Raw genomic sequence first — 15,517 nt, forward strand, 5'->3', positions numbered from 1 at the left:
TTGTAAGGTCATAGATTGTATGGGACACACATGGGTACCCATGGGTAGACCTTTCAACTTACAAGTATATGTCCATCAATAGTTTAGTTTAAAAGAGTAGCACCCATCAAAATCGGTAAAACATTTATCTGCTAAACCGACTATGCTACGACCCTTAAAGCAAGCTCTTTAACATTCATTCGATTTAAATACAACTAATTTTCCATTGCTTAAGCATGTTGACATTTTGCTGATTAAGTAACCACAACTTGCTGCTAACCATGTTAAACTAACAAAGAGGATGAAGTTTATGCACTGCAAACAACAATTAGTTAGGTATGGCTTGTTAATTACCTGTAAACTGGAAATTAAGCGGGTATAAATATTGTTAATTGCATACTGAATCTTAAACAACGAGGCAAGTGGTAGCGCCGAAAAGTTTTCTTGAGGTTTGTGTCTCGGAGAGAGAGAGAGAGAGGAGGGTGGGGAATCGGAAGTTGATTTAGGCAGCAAGACTTGTGAATGAGATAGTTATCGTGAGTGCGACTGGTAAGGTAAAAAATGGTGTTGCCATCCTCCCCCAGAAAAGAAAAAGTAAAAAATGGTGGCTTACTCACCAATATTTGTAGTGAGAGATAGTGCTGGTGGTGAGAGAGGGGAATCTGATGGAAGGGTGAGAGAGAAAGGAAGCATTAGTATAAATAATGGGTGGTAGGAGTCTACGAGGAACTCTGTGAGGAGGAAGTCTGGATCACCACCACCATCACCACCATGTCTAAGATGAAACATCTGCTGAGGAAACTTCATATTGGGGGAAATTGTGAGGCCAACAATGGCAGGCAAGCCTCCCCTTCCTCGGCGTCTTCTTCTGCTTCTGTTCCCGCCGACCATGGCAGATCAAATGAGCCGCCGGCCAGATTGGGGGGACGCAGAAGTTCGACGACGTCGCCGTCTTCGTCCGTGGGGCCGGCGAGATCCAGGTCTGATGGGGCGGACCGAAGGGATGACGCCCTGAATTTTAACCTGCTCGAGGAGGAATATCAGGTCCAGCTCGCGTTGGCGATCAGCGCATCCGATCCCAACACCACCGAGGATCCCGAAGCGATTCAAATTAAGGCTGTAAAGCGGATCAGTTTGGGGTGTTCGCCTTCTCCAGCGACGACGCTCGTCGAATTCCTGTCGCTCAGATATTGGGTAGTTTTCGATATCTTTTTCACGTCCTGGGGATTGTTTGTTCTCGTGGATCCTCAAGAAATTATCTCACTTATTTAGATGGTGGTGACGGCAGACGGAGATTATTTTGATCATCAATGAACGCTAAGAGCATGCTCCATTTGTTTCTTATTTTTCTGCTCTTTCTAATGTATTGCTTATAATTATTAATTGATAGGATATGATGGCAATTCGTGAATGAAAATAACCACAAAACTAACAAATTTATGTATCTCTTATAATTGAAAGACATAGGGTTTATCACGTTAGCTTTGTCTTTTGCTCCAATTTTTGGTTGAACTGAGATGTCTAAAAGGAAATATGATCTCATTTCTGATTTTGTCGTTGCAAAAATTCGTGATGGGAGTTCGCGTGCTGCTGAGTGAAACTTTCGTTTTGAACTTTACCATGTAGTTACGTTGTTGTTCGTTCGCTATCATTTTCTTTCAAGTGGAGTTGAATTGTGATGGCTCCGTTGTTGAGAGGATTTTGAACTGTACTCAAGCGTAACACTTATTATCATCACATCGAAAGTAGCCAAATCTGTAGACTAGTGGGTGAAGTTTAGCCAAGGTAAGTGTTTGGCATAGCTGTTTGGGCCAGCCGCTGGTGAAAGGCCAGTAGCTGGTTCAATTCCCGTGGATGTCAACTCCTTGCACCAGCCAAAGCAGTGGGGGTTACTAGCTTTAGGCTTTTACACCACTGCACGAGCAACAAAGTCTCGACTCAACTGCAGTTTTGTTGAGTCACAAACCAATTTGGCAAACAATCATGACGAAGACTTTTATATTGGTAGAAATAACAAAACATTCTCTCTGAATAGAAGATGGATATCTGGTTTTTATGTGTAGGACCACTATTATGCAAATAGTCATTCAGTTAAATGGTTATTATTGGAGCATATTTCAATAATTAACTATATGATTCTTTGTTTTCCATGTTGTTACATGTGTTACTAATAGGAATTATTGATATAGAAGTTCTGTAGGTTCTATTCATAATGATCATTTGTTTCCTGTCTAAAAGGGGGAAACTACACCAATTTTGATACAGGCCTGCCATGGGACCTCTTCAAGCAAGTACCTTATTAAGTTTGACGATCTGTCTTTTCAAAACCATTTTTTGTAACTTGTTAGTTTGTTGGACTTCAGTAGATCCATAACTTGCTACACCATCGTCTGTTTTGATCACAAACAATTGGTGTCTTGATCGATAAACTAATAAAAATATTGGGTCATCCTTTGTTGGTGTAACTTCTTCATGTCTGAATTTTTCTTTGCTTAAATGGTTATACTAGATAGGTTAGGTTGACCAATATTCAATCTTTTGCGGCTTTTCCTGGTTTGTCAGGTCTTCTTCATGTGTTACACACTTTTATGCATAGTCCTTTTCTTCTAGATTAACATTCCGAATTTTCATAGCACCATCAACTGTATATCATTTTTTCTGTATCAGTGCTTAGATGAAAGTTGCTTGATGCACTATAAAGATGTCCAGAAACATATGTCTATTTGTTTTTTCAAATTCATATATCAATTGAAGATTTACATGCTTGATGGCAGAACATTGTGTAAATAAGGTTGGTAAATTGCAACCTTTGTTTTTTTCCTTTCCCAGAGAGTATGAAATCTAACTCAATTTCAGATTCTGCGTATGCTGGTTTTCTATTGGCTGCTTCTGATTTATACTTCCCCCTGTTATGGCAGAAGTATAATGTTGTTAATTATGATGAGAAAGTGTTAGATGGATTCTATGATGTATTTGGTGTCATCCACGACCCAACTTTGCAAGGGAGGATTCCATCACTTGTGGAGCTTCAAGCAAAATCATTTTCAGATGGTGTGAATTGTGAAGTAATTTTGGTAAATCGAAGCACTGATCCTATCTTGAAAAGGCTGGAGCAAAAAGCAGCATGCATTGCCGCTGAATGCCATGCATTAGAGCTTGGCCCAGTACATAGTGGTCTGGTTCAAAAGATTGCTGACCTTGTTGTTGATACCATGGGTGGACCAGTTAATGATACAGATGATATTGCAAAAAAGTGGATAGATAGGAGTCATCAACTGAAAACCTCCTTGAATTCTATTGTTCTTCCTCTTGGTTGCTTAGGAGTTGGACTTTCACGCCACCGATCATTACTTTTTAAGGTGAGGCATCTTTTTGGATGCAGTGTTATGCCTTTTTTCAATAAGTCATACCGTACTCTGTAAACTGTGAATTGTGTATTTTTGGTTTTGTCTTTCAAGCACGAGTGGTTTCATTTTGCATCAGGAATACCAATTCAAGCTTACCTCAATCTGCTACTCAGTGAGTAGTGAGTAGTTTGCAGTCTAAAAGCACTAGAAATCAGTCTTATTTTTTATTGAAGGGTCCAAACTACCGAGTGAAGTTGTTTGTAATTTCAATATAATTTAATTTTTTTTGAACTTTATGATATACATAAATGAGTAAAAGTTAAATACTTTTAATTTCCTTAACTTTTCGGGGTAGGGAAGCAAAATGTCAGTGACTCATCACTCCAGCCTTTTTATTTTCCCACTTCAATTGTGGAATATAAATAAGCACAATTTTCTTCATTTGAAATTTGAATTTGCACTTTTAGGTTCGTCAGGATGCTTTTCTTACAAATGCTATTTGACAGCTGGGATAGTATTGAAGGAAATGGTAAACCTGGAAGCTTCATAACTGGGTAACCAAGGTTGTCATTGAATGAAGAGAAGAGGCACACAAAGCAGAAACAAGAAACAAGGAATTCATAACTGTGTGTGAAGCAAGAAATATGATATCAATAAAAAGCATTATATTGGCAAATTTTTGGAGAATTATATAACATTTTATAAAATCTTGGAAACCTGTCTCTGATACCTTGAAAGAATCCTGAGTGTGATAAAGCCACCACAGTTCAAGTTCAGCAGAGAATAGGAAAGGAGAGAAAGCAGTGCATAAAGGGAGGGGGGGGGTGGCAGTTACAATGACAGCCCTCACAAACCTAATTCATTAATGAGATCTGTATATAATTTACATAAACAGAAATACCCTTTATAAGATGATTTACAATGTTGTAATTCAGCACATGTTCATTAAGTATGCCAAAGTATTAAACGTGTTTGGATCTCCACAAGTTTTGTCCTGATCCAAGACATGTTGAATGCATTACCACGTCTGATCAGTTGCTATCATGAGATCATAGTTAGAAATCAGACTCACAATTCATCAAGTTGATTGTTCATAAAATTCAGTTCTAAGTCCTGAAAAACATGGTTCCATTGATGGAAGCTTATGATAGCCATAGCCAAGACCAGGTAACATTAGGTCTAAATTTCTAATCTAGATAATTTGAGTTTCTATTTCAAAGTCCATATATTTTTCCCTAGTTATTGGATGTTTCCCATAAACTCTAGTACGACAGAATAGGTAAATGCCTAACTACATTATATCAAAATCCATAATTGCAATGTTTTTGTGTGTCATATAAGTGTTGTGTAAGATTCAATTTTATATCTTTACATACCCATGCACTGGACGAAATCCATCCTTTTTGCACAGGGTTGCCCAGTAATTATATGCCTGCTGAATTTTTCGTTGCCACATCAACCATATTCTTAATGGACAATTGCAGACACATCGATTGAAGCCTTCTAAATATGGGGGCAACAGAGGTCACAACTCACAAGCTTGGAAGGAAGTATTCGTAAACATCTTATTTATTCGAGACATACATGAAGTGGAAATAAAGGGAAGTCCTGGTTTACCTTAAACACTAAGCACTAAAAATTGGGGAGCTGCTATGCAATTTTATCTTGTAGACTTCTTGTGTAAGATAAAGTGATTTCATGGAGTTAATGATCTTAAACAATGAAAAGTACGTTGAAGTGTTAATCTTAAATTTCGACCATGTCAACCCTTCAGCAAAAACGTTTTTCTTTGTCCCTTAGTTATTTTTGTTTCCTTGCACATGTGAGATTAGGTGGCAGATCTGTTGGATTAGCATGAGATCCTATGTGCACTTCATCTAGTTGTGGTGCATTGCTTCGGTGAGTAGTATGGGATTGATGTTGGAATTTGCTATAGATGATTCTGCGGGTCTAATTTTGAACATGTACACTTCACATTATCAGATATTCAGTGAAGCCTTCTACACGTGGAGCTACAGAGGCCATTGAAAAGTGTGAATATCTTGCTATTAATCTGAGGGACATGTAGTGGAAATAATGGGAAATGTTGGTTTACAATACATACTAAGCACTATAAATTAGGCCTGATGCTATGTGATTCTGTCTTCTAGATTACTCATGTCAATGAAGCATTTGTTACAAATATCATTCTCGGGTTTTTAACAACAAGGTTTTTCTCACATATTTTCCAGCAAAGTTCTCTTTCTTGTGCAAATCTCGGGAAAATGAAAAAAATCTAAATAAGAAACTAATAGAAGTGAAAAAAAAAACTAAATAAGATAATAAAATGATGTTTTAATGATGATAAATAACTGCATTTAAGTTTAAATTTGAATTTATGATGATATTGATGTAAAGAACAAGAGAAATAAAAAAGGGAAAAGAAAGGTGATAATTTATTTTCACTTCAAAAAAAAGAATCATATTGTCGAGTTTTTTTTTTTTCCCCTCATTCTTCTCATTAATATCATGATAATTTCATAAGTATCAGGATGTCTGTGACAATGCAATGAAATGCTGTCTTGAAGGTAATGATCTTAAGCAATGAAAAAGTTTAGCAAAAATGTTTTCTTTTAACTTAGTTGCTTTTGTTTCCCTGCATTTGTGAAGTCAGGTGGCATATATGTTGGATTAATATGAGATCAAGTGGCAGATATGTTGGATTAATATGAGATCCTATTTGCTTCTTTTAGTTAAGGAGTTTTACTTTGTGAATCATTGATGTCAAAATTTGCTGTAGATGATTCTGCAAAAACCAAATTTGAACTTTTGCAGTTCCCAGGGTTTAATCCAAATGACAATGATATGTCAGCTAAAGTTTGCAGGATTAGTTTGCTCATTGTAGTTTTGGTATTACAACATTTAATATTAAATTAGCAAAAAAAATTCTTAAGGTGGTTCAATAATAATCAATAATGGAACACTGACATCTTCTTTAAGTTGCTTTATAATGTCATTGGAATTCGTTATTCTTCCATGTCTTGTTGAGCTTGTTCTCTTCTCCTATATAAGATGGTCTTGAAGTTATTTGATATGCATATGTACTGAAACTACTATGTAATATTTATATTGCAGGTACTGGCAGACAAGATCAATCTTCCATGTAGGCTTGTAAAAGGGAGCTATTACACTGGTACTGATGAAGGAGCTGTTAACATGGTTAAGATAGATCATCAAAGGTACTTGAATCCGACTATTTGCCATGTTGCAGTTTTTTCTTTACTTTCTAAAACTAAGTAATCATAGCTAGCTTTTCATCTTGGCCATTCAGGACTTTGGTTTTTGCTTGTGTATACTCATAAGGCTACTCCAAGTGTTGTTTGTATTGTATACACATTAATGTCTATATGACGTGTCATTGAGTTATGTTTTGTGCTAATTCTTTAATATTCTTCTACCTGCTTGTTGGCTTTTAGGTAATTTGTAATTTCATGTGAAACAATTGGTTTTTGTGCCATCACATTTCTTATCATTCTGTTTTTTTCCTCCATTATTTCAATATTCCATGGAAGCTGATACATAATTATTAAATTTTCAGTGAGTTTATCATTGATCTCATGGGAGCGCCAGGGACATTAATTCCAGCAGAAATCCCCAGTAGTCATTCTCAGATATTTCAATCTGACATTATGTGCTCAGATACAATTTCACAAACCATTAAGGAGTTATGCTTGGCTCTTGATACAGGTGGTTGTCATTCTGGAAGCAAAGATGGAAAACTAAAGCCAAGCTTGGTTGATTCAAATATTCACCCCCCAGCAACAAATTCAGATTCCTCAGGAGCTGCAAATTATTATCTTGAATATGTAAGCAGAGGTATAGGTGTTGAAACCAGTCAAGCTGAGATGTTTGAACATGAATTTGGGAAGCTCCTTCCTTCATTGGACAGTTCTTGTAAAAGCTTAGCCAGGAGAGAGGCAGAAACTCCTGGTCAACAAATGAAAGTTAAAGATGTTTCTACGTATGTGATCAGTTCTGCTCAAAATCCGCAATTTGCACAAAAATTGCATGCTGTTCTATTGGAAAACGAGGCATCTCCTCCTTCAGATCTATTCTCTGACATACCTCACATACCAGGGAAAGAAATACAGCTTGGTCAACATAGCTCAATGGTAGAAAACTTTGGGGGTTGTGCATCTTCAGACCATGAAATTTTTGCGGCTTCTGCAAGCATAGATTCAGAAATGCCTGACCATGAAAACGATCAAAATTGTTGCCTCAATAGGATAAACGAGAGAATCTCTAATATAGTTGATTCAAGAATTGCTGTTCATGCTTCCAATTTGTCTGAAAGGAGGCCTGACAATGGTGCTATCAATGGGGACAGACCCACGGATAAAATTGATGAAACAGGAGGATGTGTTATCCTGCAAAATTGTCAAGAAAATATAAAGGGCCAAGATGTAAGCGAAAGAGAGATGGTCAAAAGCAGCAAGCATGACATGGTCAAGTCTTTTGATGGAAAAATAAGCCCGGCATTTGCAGACTGGGAAATCCCATGGGAAGATCTTCAAATTGGTGAAAGAATTGGGCTTGGTAAGCAGTTGAAAGTTCATGACTGTCTGCAAGTCAAGGCATCCTCTCATTTTGGTTTCTGCATCAGTTGATGATGTTGACTCAATTTTCACCCATTACTTTATGTGCTTGAGATAGCACCTGCGGGTTCTCTGGTTCTGATTATTATCTCAATAATATTAAGAGCCAAACATAACTCTCTAAGAAAACCTCCAGTTCGGATGGTTTGTGTTTGTGCATGCATGCATATACATGGAGCCATACTTGTCGCTGGCTTCTGTTACTTTCATGTTCATGTTAACCTTCCCTTGTGGTACTTGGATTCTACTAATTGATTTGATGGATTTAGAAAATTGTGTTGCTTCCTCTTATATGAATATTTGATTGCGTTTATATTTTCAGGTTCTTATGGCGAGGTTTATCATGCAGATTGGAATGGCACTGTGAGCATCTAACTTTATGTACTATATAGTTTGTCCATACAGTTACATCTTTCATAAAGTTCACTAGTTCTATTCATGTTTTTGAAGTTTCAGTGTTATGTAACACATCTAGAATCTGGTGAAGGGACTAATATTCCAATTCACGCTGGTTTGTCTCTGATGTGCCCAAGGTCAGGGCTTTCAGTGACCATGGTTGGTGTAATAGGCTGGCCATTTTTAGACCCAAATGTAAAACAAAAGAAAAAGAAAAAGAAAGAAGCTGATAGGGATTAGGATGCAACCCTGTTGACAATACTGTGAGAAACATAATATAGCTGAAAAAATAAGGCATCAATGTGCATTTTGCTCAAAATATGATGCAAAAATCTGATATTAAAGCTGATAAACCTGTACTAAATTAGTCAATGTGTGAAGGACATGGGAATTGCAATAATTTTCTTCTTCAAATTAGTCTGGTAACTGGATGGTCCGGATGTTTTTCAAGGTGCATTTGTTGTAATATGGATACCTTTTCCTCGTCAATTTTTAGAAATCTTCTCCCGACCTTTATTTCCCAGTTTGATTTATTATTTGAGTTTCATATCCTAGATATTACTATATTACTACAGAGTATAGTCACAGAAAACACATTAAAAAAAAACGCGAAAAGACGCGATAAATTAACTAGCCGTTTAAAAGTAAAAAAAAAAAAAACGCATTTTTTTGAAAAAAACATTAAAAACGAAAAAACGTGTTAACCCGTTTTTTCATTTTCTATTTTTTATCTGTTGCAAATCTACTTATCTTTTGATGTTTGTGTTATTAGTTTCTCACTTATTTTATTTTCCCCCTATTTTTAGTTTTTTTAAAATTTTAAAAATTTACCGTTTTTTTCTCGTTTTTTTCAAGCTCACCGTATGATACCCGAGAAAAACCTTGCCGTTTAAAACTCCGAAACGTTATTTGTAACTATGCTACAGAGTACAAACTAAATATATATTCTGGTAAAGTATATACAGCATCTTTGCTTTATACATGTCATTTCATTACTTGAAAGTTGGATATCTTTCTTTTAATATTTATTTCATAAACTGTTGCAGGAGGTTGCCGTTAAGAAATTCTTGGACCAAGATCTCTCAGGGGATGCAATTCAGCAATTTAAATGTGAAGTAAGACGTCCTGTGAATTATTCTGTATTCATCATCTGATTTTTCTTTGTTTACCTAAGAAACACATGGCTTTGATGTTGTTTGATGGCTAATCTACAAAAAGGAAAAATCAGGAGGCAATTACCAATTAGCACTGGAGCATGTCCTTAGTGGTATTAACCCTTTATGGTGCATCAGAAAATGCATCTGCTTCCAACTTGATCGCTATAACCGGAATCTGGTAATTTTACAGGTGGAGATCATGCTAAGGCTGAGGCATCCAAATGTCGTCCTCTTTATGGGAGCAGTAACACATCCTCCAAATCTATCAATATTAACAGAATTTCTACCAAGGCATGTAGATTTTTTCATTCAATGTGAACTATGTGGCTTATTTGACAGAGTTTGAATTTAAAGATTGTGTATCATGAAATTGAAATGCAGGGGGAGTTTGTTCAGACTTTTACACCGCTCGAATGTTCAAATTGATGAGAAAAGACGGCTAAAGATGGCTTTTGATGTGGTTAAAATTCATACCCAGGATATGTTTTCATGATATTTCTTTTCTGGCCTCATTAAGGCTTATTAAGAACTTTTTTGCAGGCTAAGGGAATGAACTACCTGCATACAAGCCACCCGACAATTGTGCATCGGGATCTTAAGTCCCCAAATCTTCTTGTTGATAGGAACTGGGTAGTTAAGGTTGGTCAGTACCTAGTTATTGAAATATATTGTACTTTCAAGTAGTCTGCTTTACAGTTTGTGCTTAATAGAATGTCGCGTCTTCCAAATTCTTTTTATGCTTATTGCTTGATAAGTTTCATTTGACCCCAAAAGTTTACTGTAATGACTGGCCTTCCAAAATGTTTTCACCTCTCAATTGTGCTACATGGATGCAGCCATGGATGTGGGGATTCAGCAATTTTATATTTAAAGTATGACTGTTATAATAGGTCATTCAATGCTTGAGTTAAAGTGGCAAACCCATGTGTCATTCAGCTTTTTACTACTAAGTTTATTAATTTCAGTTAACAAACACATATTCCATACAGTAACTTCCATGAAATTTGTACACAAAAAGGGACTTGTAAGTCTAATTAATGGCCTTTTCAAATTTTACTTTTCTATTTGAGTCCCACGTATTTTTTCCAGATATTGGAGACGGTGCTAATACTATGCTGGCACCACCTACTTTGAGACCTTTTGGACGTAGTGGTAGCCAATTTAAGTATATATAAACCATATATGCATACTTGCACCCACCTCATGTGCTCGTCAATGCATATCTAACAAGGATATCAGCTTGATTATGAGTCAGAGAGACAAAGCCAACCAGCAGAAGAATCTCTATTAGCCTATGTATAATCTTCCAAGACTGTTACTTGTACTAAACATATCTAATGGTGTTCTTTCTTTTCAAATACCTCTCCAACTTTGAACTTTGATTGGGCACAGCTGAAAGAGTTTCTTAAATAAATTCATACATGAAAGAGGCTTAAGGGATTAATTGATGCCAATATCAAAATTAAACTCTTTGATATGGACTTGATTCAAGTATAAAAATGTTTGCCTGCTTTGGAACCTTGGAGAGAAGCAGAGTAAGCCTCATGCGTGGGTGCATATATTTGTGTTTTTTCATGCACACATTTGTGCATGTATTTCTTGTTCCTGGGAGTAAACTAAGAAATGTAGAATATAGTGGACAAAAGCTAAAAGGTTGGTGGCTTTAGTAATCTTAAATAGAAGGCTGGCATGTATTTCTTTGAATAGAGATCAGCTGCTCAGCTGAGTCACCCATCCATGTCAGCGATTCATGTGACTATCAGATAATCAGTATGCTGCTGTGCATCTGCATCAGGTACACTGACAGCCAAATGAATGCTTGTGATGTGTGGCCAAACTCTTAAGGCTGCTCATGGATGACCCATTCTCTAATTTGTATTCCTTCTGATCCCTTGAAAATTCTCATTTCATTTGCAACTCTTTTCTGAAGTTGGCTTCTGTCTGGTTAGTGGTAAAGTTTGAGGCCATTACATCCTGTGCTTCCAAGATGTGATCGTGTAAATGATGACGCTACAGTGCTGGTCCTTCATGCTGTTGAATGATTCACATCATGTGTTGCTCGACTAATTTTGGGAAATTTATGAATTACTTTTTTGCAATGAGTAACCTCTAGAACAATCTATCTACACCAATCCCAGTCTTTGATAAGTCCGGCTGCAAAAAGGTAAATGCAAAGGATGAAAATATTGTTGTGAATCTTATGCCATTCATAAAAAAAAAGGCCAAATTACAATATGTAACTTCCAGAAATGCTGGTAGGAATTTGGAGATAACTTGGAGAACCAGTTTTCCTTCCTAGACATCTGGGAGGTAAATTTCAGAAAAGGTTGTTCTTTCTTTTCTTTCCTAGACATAGTGCACTAGTCCTTTTATAAGCCTACATATTCAATCAGCTTCAAGAATTTACCCGTTCAACTTCTGTCTTTCTATCATTTCCATACAGGCATACACTGCTAAGTTTACCTGTAAATCATTTCATATCTGTGTTTTCTCTCATATTTCTATTGAATTCTCTTCAAATCAATCAAAGCATGTTTTTGCTTTTTATTCATTGAGGAGTACAACTGTACAATGTAGAATCTATATGTTACACTGAATTGATTTGTTGGATGCTAAACACTATTGCGGTGGCTGACAAATTCCTTGAGCTTACTTGCTAATTTTTGAGAATGTGCAGGTCTGTGATTTTGGCTTATCGCGACTAAAACACCACACTTTTTTATCCTCAAAATCCACAGCTGGAACAGTACGTGCATTTTTGTTGTTTTTGCTTTTGTATATTTGCTCTGGACAGGCTTAGATGAACATCTTAGGAGCTGGTTTCTACATTTTTTTTCTGTTTTTGTCTCTCTTTGTTCGCGGATAACAGTAATGGTCTGTAGGCGTTTTTTAAATGTCTAAATGGGGCAACATCTTGGTTTAAAGAATAGGAAAAAATATTGTTTAGCATCTCCTCCTGTTACCAGTGACCATTCATTTTTGCAAAGTAGATGCTTATTGCTTAGCTTGCTAGACGTAATATCAGTCAAATGATTTGTGGTTGCAATTCTTGGCATTTCTTTCTGTAAACGTGTGGTTTCCTGTTGCAAGCCTGCTTTATAGATTTTCAGAAGACTAAGATTTTGATTTTTCATAACTATTATATCTTCTGACAAGGAAGAAAAACTGAAAAAGCATATTAAAAGTTGAACTTTACTGTTAAACTGCAGCCTGAGTGGATGGCACCGGAGGTCTTAAGGAACGAACCATCCAATGAAAAGTGAGTGAAACAAATAGAAAGATCATGGGAACTTTTCCTCACAAGTCAGGTTATAACTGTCTTTCATAGAACTGAACATGATGCTGCCTTTCTTCTCAGATGTGATGTATATAGTTTTGGCGTGATATTATGGGAGTTGGCTACATTACGTATCCCATGGAGCGGAATGAATCCAATGCAGGTTGTTGGAGCTGTTGGGTTCCAAAACAGACACCTCGATATTCCAGAAGAGGTCCACCCAATGGTTGCAAAAGTAATACGTGATTGTTGGCAAAGGTAGGCTAAGTTTTTGTAAATCAATTCATCACTCCCTGAAGTCTTCTCTTTCTCTATTTCAGTTCCCTCTAATCTTATCTTCTTTCATATGGTTGTATAACCACGGTTTGCTTGTTGAGCATAGTTCCACCATGGCAGAGTCATATACATTTGAGTTCTGTTATTCAAATTATTTTGGTACTGCCAACAAGATCTCTGTCCACTTAGCTATGGTTACCTTGAGTTGAAGAAGGTTCGCATATCACTGTTGGCATAATCTGGTAGGTGTCTGGTCTGCCTAGACCGAGCTTGCCTATCAAAAAAAAAAAAAAGGAGAAAAAAAAATGTTTTGCACCGGCTGCTGTATATGCTGGGCGGGACATACAGAATTTCACTGACTTGTTCTGGCAATTTAAACAGATGATTTTCATGCTTGATTCTTTTATAGGACTGTTTGATTTATCACTCTCAAAAAACTGTTGGATCTCCTAAGCTTTTTGTCTCTGGTTTTGTAGTGATCCAAGTCAGCGTCCTTCCTTTGCCCAGCTTCTGGCTCCACTGAAGCAACTTCGACAACTAATTGTAGGGAACACTTAAACTTTGCAGTTGGCCCAGGGAGGGGCAGCTTTAATTGCCTTTGCATATTTCGTCCATTGCGATCTTGTCGTTTGGGTTTTGATGCAGTAAGAAGCGCAGATGGTCTCAAAGAAGTTTTAGCAGATTATTTGAAGCTTAGTGCTTGAAAGCACGTCTGCAGCACCTCAAGTTCCAACTGCTTCAGATGATTTTTTTTTTTCCTTCTTTCTGTCCACAGTGCGAAGCATGGTGGGTCAGTGGAATAGAATTACCAGAATGGTATGAAAGGTGATGAATGTGAGACTAACAGGAAAAAATAATAGCTAGTAAATAACAAATAAATAAAAAGGTAATGGTGAGAGGTTAAGGGGACATAGATCAGAGAAACAGAAGGAAAACAAGGCGAACAAAAGAGTACTTGAGCCGAAAAGCCTAAAGTGTACACAGTTTGATGTGATTGTTTTTTCATCAATATTAGCGTAGGAAATGCACAAGCCGCATTCCTATGTTTTAAGCATTTATGCATGTAAGGTATCAGATAACAGGTGTACAGATCAAATGTGATTATTGCTTGTCTGAATATTTCCGCAGGAATGCATAAGTGGCAGTCCTGTGTTATTTATTCTATACAAGAATTGTACTGGATTCTCTCTCTCTCTCTCTCTCTCTCTATATATATATATATATATATATATATATATATCATATTATGCATTATTAATCCCCTGCTGTTGCACGATAGCATTACCACAATTACCACAACGACAGCCAATTGTCATCATCATCACCATAAATGCAGTTACCATAACCATCATCGTAGACATATTAACCATCACCACCAACACTATTGCAGCGTCAATCAGCTAACCTTTCAGGTGCTCGTAGCAGCAACTTCCTTATTGCGTTGATTTACTATCACTTGTGAACGAATGTTGGTGTTTGTCCTGCACCGTGCCCCAGCCTATGGTCCTCTGGTCTTCTTGCTGAAGCCTCCCAGGCCCTTATCCCGCAAGTCTAAACAGTCCACAAGATACAAGGGAAGAAATGCGGACCTACGTCAAGAAGGTATTGGAAAAGCACCACATACCAGCACATATCTCCTCAGGAAAATGTGATTCTAATCTACCAACTTCCACCTTAGTCTGCAATATGAAAGGCACCAATGATAGATCAGCCGAAGGCTCCCAGTATCAAGAAACAAAGCCTCGAATCGTTGAAAAAAACCGAAATTCTTCTTTACCAATAAAATGCTTTTGCTATGTCCTTTCAAAATTATGTCAGATATTCTATTCTTTGCTTGAATGGATGCCCTCATCGTTCATTATGGAATTTGCGAATTCGCTCCTTTGAGTCCATGGGTGCAGTTCTTTTTCCCAACAAAAATTTTGCTGCAAGGATTTTTGTCACCACTTTATGCGCCATGTTACAAGTGCAATTGGGCTAACTGCCCAACATTTATGTTGCATCACTACTTCAATTCCATTGGTTTAGGAATGTCCTGAGCTAAACTCCCTACCATCTCTCTCTGTCAGGCTGATTGCACCGTCTTCACTGGATAAGAATTACATGGTTAGTAGCCATGTTAAACTTCACAAAGTTGGGTGTGTTCCCATATCCACAGCCTACATGACAAAGCAAAGTCTTCCACGCCTTCCCACCTCGAGTATTTTAACATGGGCCACGCCACACCAATCTTGGTGTCTCGTATCATCAAAATTCAATGACAAATACTTCAAAATCAATGTTCAAATCACTGTCAACCGTCTAAGCCATCTGGATAAATGACTTGTCTCTCTCCCAAATTGCATTTTTAACCACCTCTGAGAATGCGTTCAAACAAAGAAGCCAGATGCAGCCCAAAAGGGAAAAGAAAAAAAATCAGCACCAAGTATGAGCAGGTAATAATGTTAAAGT

The 15,517-nt window shown here is 37.1% G+C and overlaps 1 protein-coding gene across 4 annotated transcripts; it reads left to right on the forward strand.

Annotated features, from left to right (window-relative positions):
• Positions 1–567: 567 nt before the first annotated feature.
• On the forward strand, positions 568–14,248 carry LOC116249811 (probable serine/threonine-protein kinase SIS8). Of its 4 annotated transcripts, none has more exons than XM_031623097.2 (14): positions 581–1,173; positions 2,898–3,338; positions 6,441–6,544; positions 6,904–6,962; positions 7,053–7,901; positions 8,283–8,323; positions 9,403–9,471; positions 9,704–9,804; positions 9,895–9,973; positions 10,054–10,152; positions 12,191–12,259; positions 12,723–12,772; positions 12,872–13,048; positions 13,543–14,248. In XM_031623097.2, exons 1-14 carry the CDS (start codon positions 751–753, stop codon positions 13,622–13,624), a joined length of 2,643 nt encoding a protein of 880 aa, XP_031478957.1. In that variant the 5' UTR covers positions 581–750; the 3' UTR covers positions 13,625–14,248. The 4 variants fall into 4 exon arrangements, with proteins under 4 accessions (XP_031478964.1, XP_031478957.1, XP_049934555.1 ...); XM_050078598.1 differs by having other exon boundaries at positions 7,077–7,901; XM_031623088.2 differs by having other exon boundaries at positions 584–1,173; positions 6,904–7,901.
• Positions 14,249–15,517: the final 1,269 nt, after the last annotated feature.

The sequence above is a fragment of the Nymphaea colorata genome, chromosome 1, assembly GCF_008831285.2.
Source record: "Nymphaea colorata isolate Beijing-Zhang1983 chromosome 1, ASM883128v2, whole genome shotgun sequence".
Lineage (NCBI taxonomy): Eukaryota > Viridiplantae > Streptophyta > Magnoliopsida > Nymphaeales > Nymphaeaceae > Nymphaea > Nymphaea colorata.

Bases quoted from the DNA above. Each gene is read 5' to 3' on its own strand.
- LOC116249811 (XM_031623088.2), top strand. From the start codon at position 751: ATGTCTAAGATGAAACATCTGCTGAGGAAACTTCATATTGGGGGAAAT. The intron at 1,174-2,897 runs GTAGTTTTCGAT...CTGTTATGGCAG, and splicing joins TCCTGTCGCTCAGATATTGG to AAGTATAATGTTGTTAATTA. The intron at 9,974-10,053 runs GTTAAAATTCAT...ACTTTTTTGCAG, and splicing joins TAAAGATGGCTTTTGATGTG to GCTAAGGGAATGAACTACCT.